This window comes from Hylobates moloch, unplaced genomic scaffold, assembly GCF_009828535.3.
Source record: "Hylobates moloch isolate HMO894 unplaced genomic scaffold, HMol_V3 SCAFFOLD_2, whole genome shotgun sequence".
Lineage (NCBI taxonomy): Eukaryota > Metazoa > Chordata > Mammalia > Primates > Hylobatidae > Hylobates > Hylobates moloch.
The window spans coordinates 37,367,108-37,390,843 of record NW_026652277.1 but is presented as its reverse complement, the minus strand read 5'-3'; the positions used below and the strand labels follow the sequence as shown (position 1 = coordinate 37,390,843).

The window sequence follows — 23,736 nt, the reverse complement described above, 5'->3', positions numbered from 1 at the left end:
CTTTTCCCTCCTCTCTTTCGCTCCCTCCAGACTGGAATATCTGTAAGTGCAGTAATCAAGTCTTGGTTATGTCTCTACTTACAGCACCAAGTAAAGTATCTAGGTCATGGATTTTGAACAGAACATCTATGTACTACCTCTCTGCCACACTTTTACAATAAATAGCATCTCTCTCATGCCCTGGTTTTCAAGCCTGGTTGTACATTAGCATTACTAGAGAGCTTAAAACAAACAGACAGAGGAAAAGCTATGGCCTGTTCCCAATTAAATTATTATCTCTGGGGCTGGGGCCAGGACCTAGGTGTTTTCAAAAGTCCCCCCTGGTAACTGTCAAGTGCAGCCAGGGTTGACAGTTCCTGCCCTAATCGTTCCTTGTGGCTCTTGCCTTCATGTTCTGGAAACTTTCTTCCAGAACACAATTTTTATAATCAGGTTAAGCCTTTGATGAAATTAGAAATGAGTCCAAGGCTGCCTCATCTGAATTGCTTTTCATTGCAAGATACTGTATTTCCTACATGCTGTGCTTACTTTTTTGCCAGACCCTGATAGTTGGCTAATGGTAGTGCTCATGTTACATGGGCTGGTTTTTATATCTCCAAAAGGTACTATTTAGAGGATCTGGCAAGAATGGATATTTCAACAGACTTCCCCAGGACTGTTCTGAGAATCACCAGCTGAGGGAAGACTCAGGACTGACGGTAAACACGGGGGAAGACAACGCGATCCACAGCTAGTTAGCGATGTCCTCCCAATTCAAGGGTTCGCGTTTGATTATTCATCGATTGTGGAAATTTTTAACTAAAAAGTTCTCTGTTGTGTTTTCAAAGATGCCAAAAAATGATAGAGTGGGGAGAGAGAAATAGCATCAAGATTTTGACCAAATTATTGAGCGAATAATGGGTACTAAGATTTAGTGGTACAGAAACAAATAGAATGGAACAACAGCCTGGATAATTATCTCATAATTACCAACCAGTTTACTTATATTTAGCACAATAGGTTCAGACACCCAACAATAATATTTAAATTTTAGGAGAAAAGCTATGCTCTTTTGGAAGCGGACTCTCTCTTTTAAGCATACATTGTTTCTTAAACTTCCTTTAAAATGATGCTTAATCTGTTTTATATGACAACCTCAAACTTTAAAAAAGGTGTTTCTTCCACAAAAATAAAGCACAAGATGGCTCTCACCTGTACATCCCAGGACTTTGGGAGGCCAGGTGGGCAGGTCGCCTGAGGTCAGGAGTTCAAGACCAGCCTGGCCAACATGGTAAAACCTCGTCTCTACTAAAAATACAAAAATTAGCCCAGTGTGGTGGCGGGCGCCTATAATCCCAGCTACTGGGGAGGCTGAGGCAGGAGGATCACTTGAACCCAGGAGGCGGATGTTGCAGTGAGCCGAGATCATGCCATTGTACTCCAGCCTGGGTGACAAGAGAGAAATTCCATCTCAAAAAAAAAAAAAAAAAAAAGAAAAGGAAAAGAAAAGAAAGTAAAAGAGACTCTTCTTAAACCCGTCACATACTTTAGCCAAAGGTTAGATTAAAAAGTACAATACGGCTTTTAACAATTGTTCTTTTCTCACGTCGAAGTGGTCATATTAAAACTCAGGCCACAGCATATGCATGGTTGCTGAGCATGTGGCAAAATTGCTATAGCAACACAATCACTAATTTTGCTCCTGAAATGTCCATTTCAGTAGCATGTTATCTAGATGAAGAATGGTCCTTGGACTCCTGCTTCTTATTGTAGCCTCTGCGTGGGCCTGAGGGTGGACATAATTTGATTTTTTCTCTTCTGAATTTGGAAAAACACACACACAAATATGTGTGTCTGTACTTAACATATCTACTTATATGCATATTCTTGATTAAATTGTATTAATCAGTGCTTTCATCTTCACTGTGGAAAGGAAGAGGAGTTATGTGTTACAAGTAACCTTGCCCTAAGTGTTAATTGGCAGGGGAGAAGTCCTTTATGTTTCTTACACTAAAAACTCTCACTGTATATAATTTTAGAAAATTTCTCTTTTCCCCTAGTGAAACACAACTTGCTAAAATTGCATTGAAAGGTGTAATGTTTTCTCACCTTTACTTTGCAATCATGTTCTAGACCACATCTGTGCAATAAATATATGCTAGTGAAATATTCTGTACAGTATGAAATTCAAACCCTAAAAATCTTCCCCATGGGATATAATTAAATTAAAATTACATAGTTCTGCAAATAGGATATAGTCGGGGTGCTTTGGAGTACATACAGGGTCTATAATACTGATATTTGCAAATATCAGAATTACCAAAAATGAACAAATAACAATAACAATAAGAACTTCATGACAACAATAGATTAGAAACAAAAAGAATCTAAATGTGTAGCCTAAAAATTTTCAATTTTCTCTTCTTTTTGTAAGTTAGAAAAAGAATGAAAACAAAAACGTTTATATCCAGAAGGTGAGCCCAAATAAGTCAGCTAGCAGAGGTTCATCTGCGTGATATAATGGAAGCAACTGCAACAAATAATGTAAGTTCTAGAACTCTGATCTAACCATGTTTTTTAAATTGCAGCTGAGTTTATGTTGGCCATCTTAGCCCAGGTGTTTAAAGACAAAGTCAATGTGAAATAAGGATGAATCAATTGTGAACACTAATAAATGAAAAATAAGCTGAACTATATAGTTCGGTATCCCATGGGGAAGATTTTTAATGTTTGAATCTTCATACTGTATAGAAGATTTTAATAGCATATATTTATTGCACAGATATGGCCTAGAATATGATTGCAAAGTAAAGGTGAGAAAACATTACACCTTTCAATCCAGGACAATTGATATTCTGTTATGACTAACCAGCAACTACTATCTTGTGACGTTATCAGATTAACTCAGTGAAACAGCCTTCATGTACTACATGGGTCCTTATCAATTTTCTATTTTTATTTACTCAGCCCTGGGGCCAGCCTCATACTGAAAAGAAAAATTGTTAGTTTCTGGTATTGAAATAAGTACCTCTGAGAAAGAAATCAAATAAATAATTGATTTAAATTCCAGAATCATTTATCTTCATTGGCAGACAACTGTATTACAGATATAAAGCTCCATTCTTGCAAAGGCAATACTCGCACTGACTTAAATAACAAATTATGGAATGAGGTTCAAGTAGAGTTTTCAAATTTTATGCATCATTTACTAAAATATAAGCAAACCCCACATAACTTCCTTTTGAAATTGTTCACTCTGTTAATGAGAACTGAGTTTAAAATGATTACATGGAGAATAACAATTGGTGTGATAGGTATATTTATTGTATAAAGTAACTCTTCTTACAGAAGATTAAGCCATCTTTATGTATTCCTCAAATTACCTATTCATGAAATATTCCAAATACACTGTTGGTTTGTCTCACTAAATTTCAGTTACACAAATTTAGTAGGATGAGTAGCTATGATCTCAGAAAATACTGTCATTGATCATTGCCTGTGCTTAGCACCTTGTTGTAAACTACAGAAAATAAAAAGCTTTACAAAATATAAACTATGCCATACCATTCCAATCTAGTTGAAGAGACAGAGATTACCTATATTATATATACATGCACATCTATTAATATATGTATACATAAATATAACTTTAATAAATAACACATGATATTGAATATAAGACTGTGATTTTTGCACTTCAAAAATGGTTGAATATTGGCCAGGCACGGTAGCTCACGCCTATAATCCCAGCACTTTGGGAGTCTGAGGCAGGTGGATCACCTGAGGTCAGGAGTTTGAGACCAGCCTGGCCAACACAGTGAAACACTGTCTCTACCAAAAATACAAAAAATAGCTAGGCGTGGCGGCAGCATCTGTAGTCCCAGCTACTTATGAGGCTGAGGCAGGAGAATCTCTTGAACCCAGGAGGTGGAGGTTGCAGTGAGCCAAGATCATGCCACTGCACTTCAGCCTGGGTGACAGAGTGAGCTTCCGTCTCAAAAAAAAAAAAAAAAAAAAAAAAGAAAAGAAAAAGTCAAAGGTCAAATATTGATAATATGAATTATCATAATATTTCCACAATCACCATGAGTGTAATGAAAATGGAAGTACAAATAACAGAAATGAGGACATATTTACCTATGACTTGGGTTTATATATAGAAAGATTCATTCACAGTATTGCATTGGAGATACTTCTTTAAGAATGAGCAAGATGCTGACAGAGGTGGAGTGAAGAAAAGTATGGTATAAGGGATAGTTAATTCATTCAAAACGTATTTGTTGAGCCCCTATTAAGTACCCAACACCATGTTAAGCAGGAACAGGAACAGTAAAAAACACAGACACGACCCCGGATTTCATGGAGCTTTCTCTTCAGCTGTAATGTTTAGAATAAAGAGGGGAGAGATGTGATAATTGTCTTTTTCAATTTATCTAAGACTAATAATAAGAGGACAAGATGTGAACAAACTTATTTTCTGAAGTTCCATCTGACGAAAGTAGGTCTACAAAGTCAAGATAATAAAAAATTAGTTTCACTCAATTTAATGAAGAGCATGCCAATAATTAAGCTGAACTAAATGACTGCCATAGTTCTCAAAACTTCATGTTTCTATGATTATAATGCTCAAAAGTGTAAAGAAAAGAGTAGGCATCACTTGATAGAATTCATACAGATCTCCCGTAGTTGCCCTTTGACCATGTGTGAGCAGCATTTCCTAAATCATCTCCTGGTGTGACATTAAGATCTCATGATATTTCAATAGAGATTCTGTGAAAAAGATTACAGTCGACAAACAGTAAAGAAGGTTTTCGGGTCAGGCGCGGTGGCTCATGCTTGTAATCCCAGCACTTTGGGAGGCCGAGGCAGGTGGATCACGAAGTCAGGAGTTCAAGACCAGCCTGGCCAACATGGTGAAACCCCGTCTCTACTAAAAATACAAAAGTTAGCTGGGCATGGTGGCACACATCTGTAGTCCCAGCTGCTCGGGAGGCTGAGGCAGCAGAATCACTTGAACCCGGGAGGCGGAGGTTGCAGTGAGCCGAGATCATGCCACTGCACTCCAGGCTGGATGAGAGAGTGAGACTCCATCTCAAAAAGTAAATAAATAAATAAATAAATAAATAAATAAGGTTTTCCCACTACAGACCTTTCCTGAGAGTTTCACATGCTAATACAGAGGTCCCCAACCCCCAGGCCAGGGACCAGTACTGGAATGGGGCCACACGGCAGGAGGTGTGCAGCAGGCGAGGGAGCATCACGTCCTGAGCTCTGCCTCCTGTCAGATCAGTGGCAGCATTAGATTCTCATAGGAACACAAACCATATTGTGAACTGCATATGCAACGGATATAGGTTGCTTGCACCTTATGAGAATCTAATGCCTGATGATCTGTCACTATCTCCTATCACCCCCAGATAGGACTGTTGCAGAAAAATAAGCTCAGGGCTCCCATTGATTCTACATAATGGTGAGTTGTATAATCATCTCGTTATATATTACAACGTAATAATAATAGAAATAAAGTGCACAATAAATGTAATGCACTTGAATCATCCCTAAATCATCCCCCTTCTACTTTGTGGAAAAATTGTTTTCCATGAAAACGGTCCCTCATGCCAAAAAGGTTGGGGACTGTTGTGCTAATATACATTTGCTATGGTCTCATTCATATCCCCTCAAATTCGTGTGTTGAAATACTAACTCCCTAGGTGATGGTATTAGGAGATGGGGCCTCTGGAAGGTGACTAGGCCATGGGGGCAATTGTCATGGAGAATGAGTTACTGCTTTTATAAAAGAGGCAAGACAGGCAACTTTTGCCCCTTCTGCCATGTGAGGACACAGCAAGAAGGCACCATCTAGAAGGAAGCAGGCCCTCATCACACAACGAATCTGCTGGATCTTGGATTTCCCAGCCTCCAAATCTGTGAGACATAAATTTCTGTTCTTTATAAACTACCCAGGCTGTGGTATTTTGCCACAGCAGTCCAAATGGATTAAGATGACTTAACACTTTCTCCAAAAGGGGAATATAATTACTGCAGTGTTTCCTAAATTGGCTGCAAAGCTTTTGTTTTCCAAAATAACATCTATTAAGAACTTATAAGACACTGGTGGTTTGTTGAACACAGTTTAAGAGGAAAAACTGTATCGGCTTACTATATGAGGCATGTGGTAAAGGTGAAACTATGGGGCAAGGCTAGAAAGTTTGATTAGGAGCCAATTATACTGAAGACTTTGAAGATAAGATCAAGGAGGATGTGCCTTATTTCACGGACAAAGGGAAACCATTATATATTTTTAAGAAGTGGAATGACAACCCCTTGGAAAAACCATTTGAACACTTGTTTTTTAGGCCCATAACTACTTGGAGAATAAACTGCTGGAAAAAGAAAAAGGTCAAAATAAAGATGTAGGTGGCTATTTAGATAATCAAAGAGCTGTATATTAAAGAGTAGAAGGGGAGTAGAAGCAAGACTTAAAACAGGAGGATGATTTGAAAATAAATTGGCAATACTTGATGATCATTTTGCTTGTTGGAGTGAAGGATGAAGCTGAGATTTTAATTTTTGGCACCTGGAAGGAGAGAAGAGGTATCTGAAACAGGAATACAAAAGGAGGAAGATTTTCAATGTTCCCACTCCTGCAACAAATGGGGACTTGAGTGAGCACAGTATACCTAAGTCGAGGTTTTGATTAGAAGCAATTCACTTAAATTTATGCCCAATTATAGCTTCTATTCATCAATTCCTTTTTTCCATTAAGGCTCACTGTTTGCTAATTGGCCAAAGAGCAAAGGCCTTCAAGAATGAAAAACCAGACCCCAAGCACTAGCTTATGTTATTATGTTAAAGAATCACAAAGGCCTGCATGTGGAAAATCTGAGACAAGGCAAGGAAGGCAAAGAAAAACATGAAAAGTGCACGTACAGCTGATACTCTGAAGCAGCCCTTCTCTTCCTGGGAAAAGAAATAATTGTATTGCACAGCTCTTTTTCAGACCAACTGTTCTGTGTTCAGTAGTTATGGTAAAATTTAGGGAGATAGCAGGCATAGGGCCAAGAGCAAAGGTTTTGGAAGCAGAGAGCTCTGGGTTCATATCCTGGCTGTGTCACTTCCTCATTAGGTGATTTGAGGCAAGTTTGTTTCTTCATCCTGCTGAGCCTCAGGTTTCTAATTTACCAAAGGAGAATCTTAGAAATTATCTCATAAGACACTTGTGATGACTAAAGAACAGAATACATGTAAGGTGTTCGGTATAAGGCCTGGAACTTTTATTTTTGTTGTGTTGACCTTATTGATATTTTCGGCTAACTTGAGAATAATTAAAGATGAAAAAGGAAAATCTCAGGGATTATTAAAATTTCAACATAACCATGGTTTTCTAAACTCCTTTGCTTCTTCACAGAGAAAAAAAATATTTGCTTTTAGATGGTAGATCTTAGGTACCATGGAAACAAGAGTTGAAAAGGCTTCAAGTAAATAGAAAGCGAACAGCTGAGGCTGTTTTTCTTAAAAATGTAACCACAAAATATTGAGTAGATCATGATTTCTATGGAATTTTGAAGGCAACATAGGAATGTATTACTATATTACCAAGTCAAGAACTTTCAAATATTGAAAATTTCTAAATGATTTATTATAAGCTGTGTTCCACTTTTCCGTTTCTTATATTACATACATGTAAGAAATGCAACTGTGGTTTAAATGATGGAAAGGCAAAGAGTAATGGTAATGAATGATCTTCAATTAGTATATTTTGTTATGATCAATGGATAGATATGCTCAGTGAGTATAAATAATTATTTGCTTCCTATGTAATGATTTCATAATTTAAAAGAAAATTTTAAGAGTTGGAGAATTTTTAAGTTTTATTGTCTTGCAGTTTTTTAATATGAAGTTACGTTTGATAGATATTTTATTGAATGTAGTCAATTTTTCTTAGTCTCAAGGTAATGTAGCTTGATTGTCACTAAATATCCTTCTAAATATGATTATAAGGCAGAGGTATGTATAAAAACAACTTGTTTGCAATGTTTTTTCTCTGTATTATCATAGGATAACCAGGTTTGATGTTTTCAAATACTAAGAAAATTTACCTGATTTGAAATATATTTCAAGACAATGTATTCTAACATTTCTTGCTATTAAGAACCACTAAGTCCCCAACAATACTACAGTCAGACTCCAGTTGAGAACCAAAGTTGCAGGGTGGATCTAGCTTCAGGGAAAACCCCCCAACCTCCACCCCTAAAAAAACAAATGCCTTTATTTCAGTTGCATTCACAATATTTCTGATCTCACAGGAAAGCAAAAAGCTTTAACATAAAAATCCTACAAATTTCTCCACCAATATTTATCCATATTGGGGATTTATGATAGCAGGCAAAGACAGGCAATAAAGTGGTATGGGCTTTTTTTTCAGGTTTCATTATTTATTATGAAAATAACACATTCACAGGATTGAAAAAACACTCAAACAATAAAAGTCCCTTTATCACCCCAGACTCTAAGCTGTCAACTGGTTGTTATATGTTTCTCCAGAAAAATTCCAATGCACATACATGCATCCTCTTTCTTTATACACGGAAGCATATCACACACAGTGTTCTCTACTTTGGCTTTCATTCTCAATTTTATCTCAGAGAGTTTTCTATAGCTTCATATCTGGAGCAACCTCTTTGTTTTAAAATGTATTATGGCCAGGCATGGTGGGCCTCTTCCCCTGTAGCTCCAGTGATATGGACAGGAGGCAGGGAAATACTGAGTAGAAGACAGCAGTTCCCCAGCAAAGGCCCCACCCTCAAGCCTGGAAACTGCAGCCCCCTGTTTTCCTGCCCAAGTTACCTTTTTGGCCTGCCCTGCACCCCTATCCTGTGTTCGCATAAGCCCCAGACCTTAGCTGGCAGAGAGACAAGCAGCTGAATGTCGAGAGAAGCAACTGAGCATCGGAAACTACAGATAGACGCAGTATAACTTCTGACTGCATGACTTTGGAGAGGAGCCTGGCCACAGATGGCCAGGCTTCACAGAAAGATCACCTTCTTCCCATACCATCCTCTTTCCAGCTCCCCTTCTGCTGAGAGCCACTTCCGCCACTTAGTAAAATCCTCCACAATCATCACCTTTCAAACTGTTCCTGTGACCTGATTCTTCCTTAATGACGAAAAAGAATTCAGGACACACTGGGTGCAGGAACCCAAAAAGGCTGTCACACTGACTGTTCACGGAGCTGTTAACATTTAAGCCATCTGTGGAGGCAAAGCTAAAAGAGCAATTGTTTATAACACTTGTCCTCTGGGGCTCCAGAGCTCTGTCACAGGCAACTTCTACTCAGTGCTGCAGGCTGGTAAAGGGTTCCTTCCTGCTGGAGCCCAAAGGCACTCGCCCCAGCTCCTGCACCCGCTCACCTGCATGCTCCTCCTCTCGAAAGGTGTTTCAGTGTAGCTTAAAGAGTAAATGAGCCATACACCTGTTGCAAGTCCCAGAAGGGGTCGAGGGAACTCTCCTGTCTCACCAGTGCATTGGGAGGCTAAGGCAGCAGGATCACTTGAGCACAGGAGTTTGGAGAGCAGCCTGGGCAACATAGCAAGACCCCATCTCTACAAAAAATGAAAAATTAGTCAGGCATGGTGGTGTGCCTGTAGTTGTAGCTATTTGGGAGGCTGAGGTGGGAGGATCACTTGAGCCCAGAAGTTTGAAGCTTGCAGTGAGCTATGATCATGCCACTGCATTCCAGCCTGGAAGACAGAGGAAGACCCTGTTTCCAAAAAATAAAAAATAAATTTAAAAGTATCACAGTAGGGATAAACAGTCCCTGATATGCAACAGCAACAAAGCTTCAATGGACAAGCTTTGTGCACATTTGGAATTATATTTTCAAATAGTTCCTAGGTTTGTAACTACTCAGTGAAATCTATATACCTTTCAATATTGATGGTATTTTCAAATTGGCCTTCAAAAAGATTGTATCAATTTAAACGCCCATCAACAAATTATGCCTTTAATCAACACTATATATTAACAAATGTTTTGATCCTGATGACATCTCCTTAGATACTTAATTACCATTTACATTGCTGTTCCTGTATCTTGTTATATCAACAACTCTGCTCAATTTTCTATTGGGTTGCTGATCTTTTCCTTAAATATAGTTTAGGAGCTATTTATGTATTTATAAAATTAGCCCTTTGGCTAATATATAGCCACAGATACTATAACTAGTTTTTAAATCTGTCTCTTGGTTTTGGTTGTGGTTTTCTTGCTTTGGATATTCAAATTTAATAATGCCTTCCTGTAAGACTTATAGATTGTGTGTCTTAATTTAAAAGACTATGCCCACCACTGCAACCAACCAACCAACTGCCAAATTTTCTCCTAATGATGATGGTGATGGTGGTGATGATGATGATGATTTTAAGCCCCAACATCTAGCATTTATTTTATTCTAAAGAATGAGATAGATTCAAGTTTTCTTTATTATTTTTCTATTTCCAACTTCCTATCTTGTTGTATCAACTCATGCATTGAATAAACTATTTTCCTCACTGGCTGAAAAACTGATCTTTATTACATTCTAGGTAATGTAATAGGGACAAATGCCTTAGGTCTTTGAGTGTTTCTTGATCTCTATTTTAATCCATTAATCTGTATGTTTTGTCCTCTGCTAAGATCAAACTCTTTTAACTTCTTAGCATTATATTTATAATGAGTTGGGTTTTCCTCATTACTCTACTATTTAAGAATTCTCTCAGCTATTTTCCCAAATTATTTTTAATAAAATGATGGTGACATTACAGATTCATTTATAAGTATTAGACATTTAAACATATTCGGCCTTTCCATTCAAGAATATGTCTTTCCTTAATGTAAGTCATGATATCTTTTTTGTCTCTAAGTAGGATTTTTAAATTTCCTTTACAAAATTCTGCAAAATTTTTGATAAGTACATACCTACACGTTTTCTTTTACATAGCTATTCTAAATGACATCTTTTACTGCATTTTAATTTGAATTGGCTGTCTGTACATAGGAAAGTTGGTTGGTGATACAAATTTTTTACCACCTATTTTCTCTATTCTCTTGATTTGAAGATTTTTTTTCTTTTAAAATGCATACATTTTCCAGGAGTACAAAATCACACAATTTGTCATAAATGATAATTTTCCACTTTCTTCACTATTTTTGTACCTCTTCATTACTTGTGTTGTCTAATGGCACTGGCTAGTAGATTAGAATAATACCAATTAATAATGGTATCTGTGGGCATCTTTGTCTTTTTCCTAACTTCATTCTTTTTATTTGTAGTAATTTATGGGATATAAGTATAATTTGTTGCATGAATAGATTGTATAGTGGTAAAGTCAGGGCTTTTGGGGTATCCATCACCTGAATAACATACACTGTACCTATTAAGTAATTTCTCATCACCAACCCCCCTCACCCACCTGCACCCTTCTGAGTCTCTGTTGTCTATCATTTCACACTCATCCACGTGTACACATTATTTAGCTCTCACAAGTGAGAATATGTGGCATTTATTAATATATTTCTGGGTCTGAGTTACTTCACTTAAGATAACGGCTTCCAGTTCCATCCATGTTGCTGCAAAAGACATGGCTTCAGTCTTTTTTATGGATGAATAGTATTCTATTGTTTGTATATATCACATTTTCTTTATCTGATTATCCACTGATGGGCACTTGGGTTGATTCCCTATCTTTGCTATCGTGAATAGAGCTATGAAAAACATATGAGTGCAGGTATCTTTTTGATGTAATGATTTCTTTTCCTTTGGGTAGATGCCAAGTAGTGGGATTGCTGGATTAAATGGTGTTTTAGTTCTCTGAGAAATCTCCATACTGTTTTCCATAGAGGTTGTACTAATATACATTCCCACCAAGTTTTTCCTAACTTTAAAGGTAATACCTACATGAGTCTACTATGTCAGCCTTTGGCTGGATGCTGGCCTTTTTTGTAAAGTTCTGGATGAAAATGAAGGCTCCCAATAAAGCTATATTGTATTTTACTCCATTCCTGAATCTCAGGAGAACTGAGAAAGTATTGAATTTCCTAAATCTTCTCTTAGTTCTCATCTATCTCTCCTGAATTTAAATGAAAACATGCAAACTATTTTAGTTTATAGTTAATTTTATAAGGTAGTCTTAATCATTGATGTATGTAATATTAATTAATTTTGTGTACAATTATAAAAAATAAGGATTTCACAGAAAGGAAATCTCTCTCAATATATGTGTATATGTGTGTGTGGGTGTGTTACCAACATAGCATGAAATTGCTAGAAGCGTTCGACATTAGAATAGTTTTCTTCTATTTATAATCTTCCTATATAGGCATCTCATTATTTGAGTAAAGATAAGCCTGAATATGTTGTAACATATTTGAGCTTTTGTGATTTCTTTCTCTTTCCTTGTATCATTAAAGCTTATTTGTTTGAAATCTATACAAATACATGAACTGAAACAAATAAAACTCAATCCACTTGAGATTTTGAAAACATCTGGTGGAGTTATTTTCTGAGTAATTAGACCAAGAGGTGGGACAATTCCCTGAAGTAAGCTACCCTACAATTGGATACCCGGTTATATCTGCAGTCATCAGCTTGCATTCAGTGAGCATATTGATTCACAAATTGACAAGCAATTATGTAGAGTTGCCACCTGATTTTCCAAAGACCATTTATGTTATAAAGAATATGTCCTACATGCTTTTTAAAAAGTTGCCTCTTCTCAGTCCTCTCATAGTCTGTTCTATTTCTTTATGTTCTGTCACCTCAATATGCTATTTATCTTGTCGGAGACCTTGAATGTAGAAAGTAGAGCCCTCAAGTGCTGGTCTCTACTTGTCTCTGGTTAATCCAACACTTGGGCACAAATATGAATAATTTACAATTTGGATTTTGAACATGTGTATCCATTTTGGTCCAGAGAGATATCTATTAAGGGTAACAAAGATATTTAAATGCTTCAATTTTTGTCATGCTTGATATTCTTTGGCTTGAAAATGTTGAATAATAAAGTATTAATACTTAAATATATGTCAACATTACAAAATCATAAGTCTGGAAGAGATCTGAAAGTTCAAAGAGTTATTCGCTCTGCTGGAGAGCAAAAACACGTTCACTACCATGGAAAGATATATATGTTTCCAATTTAAAAGAACTCCAGGAGATTCCACAACTACCCTAACTTATCCATTGTGTAACAGAAAATTGCTATTCTTTATATCTAATTGAAATCCCTACTCATCTGACAAAGGGCTAATATCCAGAATCTACAATGAACTCAAACAAATTTACAAGAAAAAAACAAACAACCCCATCAGAAAGTGGGCAAAGACATGAACAGACACTTCTCAAAAGAAGACATTTATGCAGCCAGAAAACACATGAAGAAATGCTCATCATCACTGGCCATCAGAGAAATGCAAATCAAAACCACAGTGAGATACCATCTCACACCAGTTAGAATGGCCATCATTAAAAAATCAGGAAACAACAGGTGCTGGAGAGGCTGTGGAGAAATAGGAACACTTTTACACTGTTGGTGGGACTGTAAACTAGTTCAACCATTGTGGAAGTCAGTGTGGCGATTCCTCAGGGATCTAGAACTAGAAATACCATTTGACCCAGCCATCCCATTACTGGGTATATACCCAAAGGACTATAAATCATGCTGCTATAAAGACACATGCACACGTATGTTTATTGCGGCACTATTCACAATAGCAAAGACTTGGAACCAACCCAAATGTCCAACAACAATAGAATGGATTAAGAAAATGTGGCACATATACACCATGGAATACTATGCAGCCATAAAAAATGATGAGTTCGTGTCCTTTGTAGGGACATGGATGAAACTGGAAAACATCATTCTCAGTAAACTATCGCAAGGACAAAAAACCAAACACCGCATGTTCTCACTCATAGGTGGGAATTGAACAATGAGAACTCATGGACACAGGAAGGGGAACATCACATTCCGGGTACTGTTGTGGGGTGGGGGGTGGGGGGGGCGGGGACAGCATTAGGAGATATACCTAATGCTAAATGACGAGCTAATGGGTGCAGGAAATCAACATGGCACATGGATACATATGTAACAAACCTGCACATTGTGCACATGTACCCTAAAACCTAAAGTATAATAAAAAAAAAAAAAAAAAGAAATCCCACAGGTTATTAGAATCTACTTCATCCTTTCTTTGCCTTTAGTATTTTATCTTTAAGGATGGTATTTACAGAGCAACAAAGTCAGGAGTTTTAACCATGCCAGGGGCAAAGATAATCAGATCAAGATCCTCTGAGAAAGGGCTACAATTACCATTTCTTCTGTTCATGGATCCTACACTATCACTGTTCTGAATCACCCTCAATTTAATTTTGGATAAGAGTTAGGAAGTTAGGATTCACTTTTGGATGTAAGTTATGAGTATAAGGTACTTTGAATCTACGACATTTACAAATCCTTAACAAATATAAGGGCAAACTACGCACATGGATTTTAGTTAGACAGTAATGTAAACACGTTCAATTTATCCTAGTTAAAAATGCTCCCCACAACTCAGGATATTTAGATCTTACTACCACGCAAGTGCAGTTCGAGAATATTATTTGCTTGGGCATTTAACATTGTCAGTCTGTTCATTCGCATTATTTATCTTCTTAAGTATGAACCATGTTTTAATTTCATGTAGTCCAACAGGAAGCAAGTCAAGATTTATTCACACCATTTTACTTTTCAACACATGAAACAAGATCACCAAATCTTAACCAAACCAATTCAAAACTTTTTGTCAAAGAATAACTCCATTTTCCATTCCACTAATTGAAATAATAGTATGGCCACAGGCTAGAGTAGTGAGTAAGTGAATCTTGAACTGCAATGCAAATGCAATGGAAAACTCACCGGAAGTTTCATCTACTCTTTCATCTACTATGTGGTCCTTCTGATGAACCCACTCACTATTACACTTGAAATAGATCTGGGTGGCAGGGCTTGCTTTACAGTACAGGTTCACAGGCTTATTCTTCACAATATAAGCTTCTTCAGGCTCAATAAGGAAATGTGGTAGAGGCTCAGGTGGATCAGAAGGAAAAGTTTCTGGGAGTTCATGAAAAAAGTCATCGTCTGAGAAACAAGAAGAAAGTGGAAAATGGTTAACACATTGTAACAACTTGCCTTCTACTTGCTAGTCATGTAAAAATAATGACTTATAAATGCAGTAATTAAGTGATGCGAATGCCTGCTGTGTGCCAGGCAGTATGTTAGATCTATTGACTGGTTGTTTAAGGATATGGATTATTATTCCCATTTCTATACACAGCAAAACTCAACATCAGGGAGGATAAATAAGTTGCCCTGAGCACATAGGCAGTAAATGGCAGAGCTGAAACTGGAATTCATGTGTATCTCAATTAAAAACCATGATCTTCCCAATGTATCACTGCATTTCCCATTATAGAGTGTCACCCTTGAGAGCAGACAAAAGCAAGGGCAACTTCATTAGAAACATGTCTTTGAAAAGCATAAGGCTCATAGATAAAGCTTACATCCTTTGCAAGGAGCTGAGCAGAAATATTAGAAACTTTAATTAAGGATATTTACGTTCAAATTCAAATCTGTTGTTATTTTCAAAAGATGTCATTGTGTGAAATACTCATTCAACCCAAAATTTAAAAACCACTTTAGATAATTTGCACACTTTGAGATACATTTTAAACCTGGATTCTGCATGATTCAAAATAAAAAATTAATAATAAACATGCTTTTTATAATAAAACCTATTACTGTGTTTTACAGAAGTCAAGGTAAAAACAGTCTTTCCAACACATCATAAATAAGTTCAGCCTAATAATAATCTTCCAATTGGGACAGAGGAGAACAAAGCTATTACTAATTCCCCAAATTGGTTACAAATATGTAATGTGAAAACTCTGATGTCAAAATTAAAATTTTTTTACAAGTTCTCTAAGTGTACTTATATTCAGTAGTAAATATAGAGTATGGTATTGGTACTTAAAGGCTGGTTGCTCACATGTTGTCTTGAAAGTTATTTTACTTCTCCTTCAGTTGTTGCCCTGTGTTGGAAGATAGCCACTGCTATAGTGGACATCTGTCCACTAAGAAAACTGGCTTGGAACTTTTTTCATTCAAGTCATAAGATAGCTGTCAAATAGTAATGATGTCCGGTCTCTGCTAATCTGTTTTGCAGTAAAAATTGACTTCACTTGCATCGCTGACAAAACTAGCATTCTAAGCTGCCCACAGTAGTAAATTTTTGACACTGAAATGTACATGTTGTTTCCTATACCTAGATATTTCTTCTCACTTTACCTCCTTAATTTGCTTTCTTTTGGCAGGGCATCATTTCTAGTTTTTCCATTGTTGAACATAAAGGACCAAAATTGTCAGCTTACTAAAGAATAACCTTGTTTCCATCAATTGCAGCTCCTTTAGTCAATATGCAAGAACATTCAAGACTGCTTAAATAAACATAGCTCAGAAAGGCAAAGGGATGAGGAACTGAACTATTGACAAATCCATCAGCATGAAACTGATGTCTTGAAGGTCTTATCCAATTTTTTTTTTCTTCTAAAGCACTTACTGTTACATGTGATGATGGCCGGTGCTGATAATCAATAAAGCTCCACAAAACATGACTCAAATTCTATAGAAGTTAGCTGTTGTTTTTAATTATTACTATTTACGAAGGCAGAAGGTCAACTAGATTTTATTTTTTAACTATGTACCCACAAAAACATGTGAATGTATTTAATAACTATATTTATTTAAGCATGAAAAGTAGGATAAATCTTTAAGCCATTGTTTCAGAAGGCAAAACTTGAAAAGGAATGATTGCAAGATATAGATGATTGTATACTACCTTACCTTATTCAATAATATAGCAAAAGTATTTAAATGTTCACCTGCTATAGAAAAACTTCATAGGCACTAAAAATTGATTACTCTGCCTTGCCAAAGCATGTATCTCTTTCTTCTGATTGTTTTATTGTAAACTACTGAAAAGACAAATGGAAGCAAAACGAGTCACACATTTTCAAGTCAAAAGCAGCACTGTTAAATGCTGGGAAAAAAGTAATAATTTAACAATATATTTAGAAAATGTATGGGCAAACTAACTTTGTATTTCCTTAATTTTGACTTTTAAGACAACATGATCACAACAAGTAAGGATAAATGAACCTATATCTTGGTTTGAGGTTTCACACAGTTATTGATTTTTCAAGATGTTTGTTAACACTTGAAAATGCAACTTATTAAGGAAGATTTCTATCATTAGAAATGTTTTAATTTAATAAATCCAGTTTTTCTTTACATATCATTATAGTTTCTGCAGAACCAATCCTTAAAAGTTTATCCAGAGAGATGCCTTAGCCAACCACAGCGTATTAGTTTATTAAGATTTCCTAAAATATTCACAAAGGAAATTCAAGCCTATGCCCTGGATGAATTCCTGTTATAGGCAGTATAGCATATCACTTCTATTACTCAATTCAGTTGTTGAGAATGATATTAATATAGAAAATTCAAGAACTTGAGTTAGTAGATATGTACAGTGGGACAGATATGATAAAATGCAAATAAGCTGATTATCAGTGGGCTCACCCCTGTTGTGAAATCCTTGCTTTCTCCACGTACAAAAGATGACCTGGGTACCTTATTCAACAATGGAAGTTGGTCCCACCATCAAGTTAAACATACTAAAAGAATGCTTTCTGATTCTTGCTCCATACAAAACTGTCAAGTTTCAGCATTAATTCTCAGATACAGTGTTATTTTAGAAATCATCTTTTTATGAAATTGTATCCTAACTTTTTCCTATTCTAGAGAAAGTTTTGAAAATGAAACAAGCCAGCCAATTCTCTTCAACTAAAATAATAGATGAAAACTTTAATTTAAACATCCAGCATGACTATAGCTACATGTATTTAAAGATAAAGTGATCAGCTACAAATACTATTTATCCTACATAAATATTTAGCTCCTCTGTGCAATGCATTTGCCAGTCATACAAGTGGAGAAATCTACTTTTCAGCTTTGCAATTGGTTTTATAAGACTATTACCAATTTTCAAAAAACTAGAAATATACAACAAATGCTTAACACTAGAAACGAAACTCTTTGAAAGCAGGGACTATATTGTTTTCATTTTCATTTTCCATAAGTCTAGCACATTATATAGGGTCAATAAAAATCTTACAAATGCATGAATATTATACTAATGGCAACTTTGGTCATTCCTAAGAGATTCACAAGGGTTTAGAGTTTATAGTGCCTCAGATTCATTGACAATTATAAGATGTTTTAACAATAGAAATATCTACAAACAGGACTGGCTATAAAATTTGTGTGGCCCAAGGAAGAATGAAAATTCAAGATCCCTGGTTAAAAATTTATTAAGAATTCTGAGATAGTGACAGCAGAACATTAAACCAAACACTGGTCCTGTGTGACAGCAGAGGTCACATACCCGTGAAGCCAGCCCTGTCTACAAATGTCAGTTAAATGAGCATCTCACTTCATGGAAAGTCTGAAAAATGAAATTGCATCTTTATTATTGGATATTCATTTTGGAACTTTGTTTTTCCCCGCTTCTTGTGGTAATTAGCTATTTTCTAAAGGAAAATACAATCGTTCAGACTGAGAAACTCAGGCTCATATCAATTCTCTAAGCAAGTGTATTTGCAACGGTGTGCAAAGGAAGGTGTGTGACTTTATATGTGTTTGTGGCCTTCCTTTGGATGTTCCCTAGTGCCCATCAAAGGGCCTCTGATCCAAAGTAAGTAAAATCCCTGTCATGCTAAAATTTTTAGTTTTTCAGGGCATTAAAGGACTGCTGAACCCATGGGGATAAGAAAGTCTGTGATTCCACCCTGAGGTGGTAGACTGTTTACTGAGATCAGTACTTTTCATTCAATTAATATTACCATACTACAAAAAAATCCCCACAAAACAAAATAAAAAAAACAGCTTTATGATACTATTAAGGTCATGCTGTAAAACTTGAAACTATAAAAAAAATTGCTTTTTTTTCTTCAAGGACATCAGTGAGTATATCCTCTTACCACTTTATTTCTTAATATAAATATCTGAAGGAGTGACATTAGGGTGATAATAGGAATCAGTCTGTGAACAGCAACTTCAGACTGTGAACTTATTTCTGGCAACATGCCACGGGTATCCCAAATTATTACATTTTCTATAAATGCACACCCCAGCTGCTGGTATTGACTGCACTGTGCTATCTGGGCAAAATGACTTGATTAATTAATTGTGAAACACGTTTTGTACATGTAGTTCATTCAAATTAACAAGGTAAAATTTCCAGAGTTGCTTTTGTTCTGTGCATTGAATTCAGTATTAACTTAACGCTTTTTTGATTTAGATGTAATGCTATTATTCATTTTACCCTCCTCCTATATTTGACTTAATTTTCCACTTTCTACTATTACTCAATACTGACGTTCCAACAGTAGTACCATTTTTATCTTGATATCAATAAATCTCAGTATTTCCTTTTTTCTGTTATCTCACATAGGCTTTTGCTTTTTCATTTATATCCAAGAAGAGAAAGCTTTACACCATGTATTATTTTTATAGACTTTCATTCCACCTAATTCTTCACAGGAAAATATTATGCTATGAACATCAATCTAGGAAGCTTTAGGTTGCTGGTTTTACTGCTATATATCAAGGCTTAATTTTCATCAACTTAATACATAAGTTTCTATATTTCTGAATCATAAGACTTAAACTATTATTGCTTATATCATAAAATATAGGACCATTATCTCTTTGTCTGAGACTTGAAGCGTATTCTTCTGAAATGGAATTTACTTTCAAGTGATTCAAGAGCAATTTAAAATGAATGACTGCAAAGCTAATTTTATCTGCATTTGGCTACCCATCCATCAGAGAAATATTTCATGATATATTACAACAAAAGGCAGCTGGAATTAACTATTTGAATGAGACTCCAGCTTATTTTTAATATTTTGATTAAAATATCCTCAGGAAGACAAAGACTATGGTCTATATTTCAAGCAATATATTAATGGATTCATCATTTAAATTCAAGTCGTTGAATACATAATGCCTTAAATGTATTGCACAACTTGGAAGTACTGGATGATTTCTAACTTCAAAACAAACTTCTTTTTGCTTTTAAAGAAATACTTGCCAAATCATGCCCATACATTATTAATAACAATATACAGCTAATATGCTAGTTGATATCCACTTAACTCTGAAAAGGGGGCACCATCTTCTGCCCGCTTAAGTCTTCATGATCTCTGACTTTTATTAATTAATCTATCCTCCTGAGTGTTTTCCTGCCTATCATCTCTACCTCTGCCATGTAGTCTACAGTGTGCTCTTAGAAGACATTTTCACACAAACACATTTACCCCCTTTTGCAAATAATTTAATAAATGTAATGTAATGTTTTTGCAAAAGAAAATTTTTGCTTACCAGATTAGCTAAAAAATACTCAATGACTGATGAGGAGGTGAAGAAATGTGCAATTGCATATACTGGCTGGAGTGTAAATGGGTATCAGAGAAGATAGAATTTGACAATATAAGTAAATATTGAGTCTCTGCATATCTCCAAATAAGCTATCCCACTTGTTGAAATCCATATTACAGACAGAATGACATGAAAATGTAAATACATATGTACAAAGATGTTCACTGCAGCATTATTTGTCTAAAGAATACATGATATATTACAACAAAAGGCAGCTGGAATTACTTATTTGAATAAGACTGAGAACAACTGACCACCAACTGAGGAATGGTTAAATCATTTCTGAAACATCCAAGCAAAATTACACTGGCTGGCCAATAAAAATAAGAAAGTGGATTTGTATGTATTGACCTAGAAGGGCGAGCAAATAAAACAAGTTTTTAGCCAGTTTGTATAGAATTATACCATTTTTTAGAAGAAAGAGAGAAAGAAAGAAATAGAGAGAGAAAGAAAAGGAAAGGAAAGGAAAGAAGGAAAGGAGGGAGGGAGAGAGGGAGGAAGGGAGGGGAGGAAGCAGAGCAAGATAGCCAAATGGAAACCTTCACTGACTGTCCTCCCTGCAGGAACATCAAATTGACTATATACACCATAAAGCACCTTCATAAGAACCAAAACTCAGGTGAGTGATCACAGTACCTGGTTTTAACTTCATATCACTGAAAAATGCACTGAAGAATGTAGGAAAGACAGTCTTGAATTGTTAATGTCACCATTCTCCCAACTCCCAGCAGTAGCTGTGAGGTGTGGAGAGAGAATCTGTGTCCTTGGGAGAGGAAGAGGGCAGTGATTGTGCGACTTTGCATTGGAACAGAGTGCTACCCTGTCACAGCAGAAAGCAAAATGGGGCAGAATTCAGCTGGGGCCCACAGAGGGAGCATTTATATTGCCCTAGCCAGAGGGGACTCACCCATCCTTACAGTCAGAACCTGAGTTGTATGAAGCCTTTCCACCATGGGCTAAAGGCTGTAGGGTCCTAAATAAACTTGAAAGGCAGTCTAGGCCACAAAGACTACAATTCTTGGGCAAATAATGGTTCTATGCCAGGCTTGGAACCAGTGGACTTGGAGAACATGCTACCTAGTGAGATACCAGCCAGGCTGGCTAAGGGAGTGCTTGTGCCACCCCTCCCCTAACCATGGGCAGCACAGCTGACAGCTTATGGGAGACATTCCTTCCCTCTGCTTGAGGAGAGGAGAGAGAAGAGTAAAGAGGACTTTCTTTTGCCACTTAGCTACCAGCTCAGCCACAGTAGGATAGGGTACCGGGCAGTCCTGAGGCCCATATTCTAGGCCATAGCTCCCAGGCTACATTTCTAGAGCCGCTTTGGGCCAGAAGCAAAACTACTACCTTGAAGGGAAGGACCAAGTCCTGGCAGAATTAATCACCTGCTGAGTAAAGAGACCTTAGGCCCTGAATAATCAGCAGCAATATCCAGGCAGTACATGCTGTGGTTCTGGGGTGAGACTCAGAGACGTGCTGGCTTCAGATGGCTTCAGACTGAGCACTTTTCCAGCTGTAGTGAGAATGGACTGGGATGAGACTCCTTCTGCTTGAGAAAAAGGGAGGGAAGAGTAAAAGGGAGTTTGTCTTGCACCTTAAGTACCAACTCAGCCACAGTGGGACAGAGCACCACATGAATCCCTTGAGGTTCCCAATTCCAGGACTTGGCTCTTGGTTGGCATTTCTGAACCTGCCCTGGGCCAAAGGGGGATCCACTGCCCTGAAGGAAGAGTCACCACAAGCTGACTGAAGAGCCCTTGGGCCTTAAGTGCACATTGGTGGTAGTCAAGCAGTACTTGCTGTGGGCCTGGGGTGGCAGTGGCCATGGAAAAAGACTCCTCTGATGGTGGAAAGGAGAGGGAAGAGTGGGAGAAACTTTGTCTTGTGGCATGGGTGCCAGTTTAGCCACAGTAGAATAGAGTTCCAGGTTGCTGACTCCAGGCCTTGGTTCCTAGATGTTACCTCTGCACCTGCACAGGGCTGGGGGCAACTTGCTTCTCTGGAGGGAAGAACAAAGGCCTGGCTAGTTTTTGAGGCCAGAGCCCTAGGGCCTTGAGAGAACATAGATGATAGCCAGGCAGTGGCTACCATGGGCCTTGGGTGAGACCCAGTACTGTGCTGGATTCAGGTCTGACCCAGCATCGTCCCAGTGATGGGTAGAGACAGGGATGCTTATGTCACCCCTCTTCAAGCCCTAGGCAGCTCAGTAGACAGAGAAAGAGACTCTGCTTGTTTGTTTGGGAGAAAGTAAGGGAAGAGACCAAAAGTCTCTGCCTAGTAATCCAGAGAATTCTTCCAGATCTTATCCAAGACCACAAAGGTGATATCTCTATGAGTCTGCAAGAGTCACACTGTTACTGGGCTTGGGGTGCCACCTAATGCACACATGGCTGGAGAGACCAAAAACTTAGATTACAACTCTTCAATGCACAGCCACCAATAAACATCCACAAGTATCAAGGCCATCCAAAAAAAACATGACCACGCCAAGCAAATTAAATAAGACACCACTGGCCAATGCTGGAGAGAGAGAGAGATATGTGACCTTTCAGAGAATTCAAAATAACTGTTTTGAGGAAGTTCAATGAAATCTAAGATAACGTAGACAAGGAATTCAGAATTATATCAGATACATTTAGCAAAGAAATGGAAAGAATTAAACACAAGCAGAAATTCTGGAGCCGAAAGATGCAACAGACATACTGAAGAGTATATCAGAATCTCTTAAAAGCAGAATTAATGAAGCAGAAGAAAGAACTAGTAAGCTTGAAGTTGAGTTATTTGAAAATACACAGTCAGAAGAGATAAATTAGAAAAGAATGAGAAAAAAATGAAGCACATCTACCACAACTAGCAAATAGCCTCAGAGGGACAAATCTAAGAGTTATTGGCGTTAAAGAGGAGGTAGAGAGAGATATTAAGGTAGAAAGTTTATTCAAAGGGTAATAACAGAGAACTTCCCACACCTAGAGAAAGATATCAATATTCGAGCATAAGAAGGCTACAAAACATCAAGCAGATTTAACCCAAATAAGACTACTTCAAGACATTTGATAATCAAACTCCCAAAGACTCAAGGATAAAGAAAGGATCCTAAATGCAGCAAGAGAAAAAAACAACATACAATGGAGCTCCAATACACCTGGCAGCAGACTTCTCGGTGGCAACTTTACAGGCCAGGATA

The 23,736-nt window shown here is 37.1% G+C and overlaps 1 protein-coding gene across 1 annotated transcript in view; it reads right to left on the bottom strand.

Moving 5' to 3' along the window:
* UNC5C (unc-5 netrin receptor C) overlaps positions 1 to 23,736 on the bottom strand; it is a 396,902-nt gene that overhangs the window by 160,859 nt on the left and 212,307 nt on the right. The window contains exon 2 of the mRNA XM_032137047.2: positions 14,910 to 15,131. Coding sequence (XP_031992938.1) covers positions 14,910 to 15,131 — 222 coding nt within the window. The remainder of the gene's footprint in view (positions 1 to 14,909; positions 15,132 to 23,736) is intronic.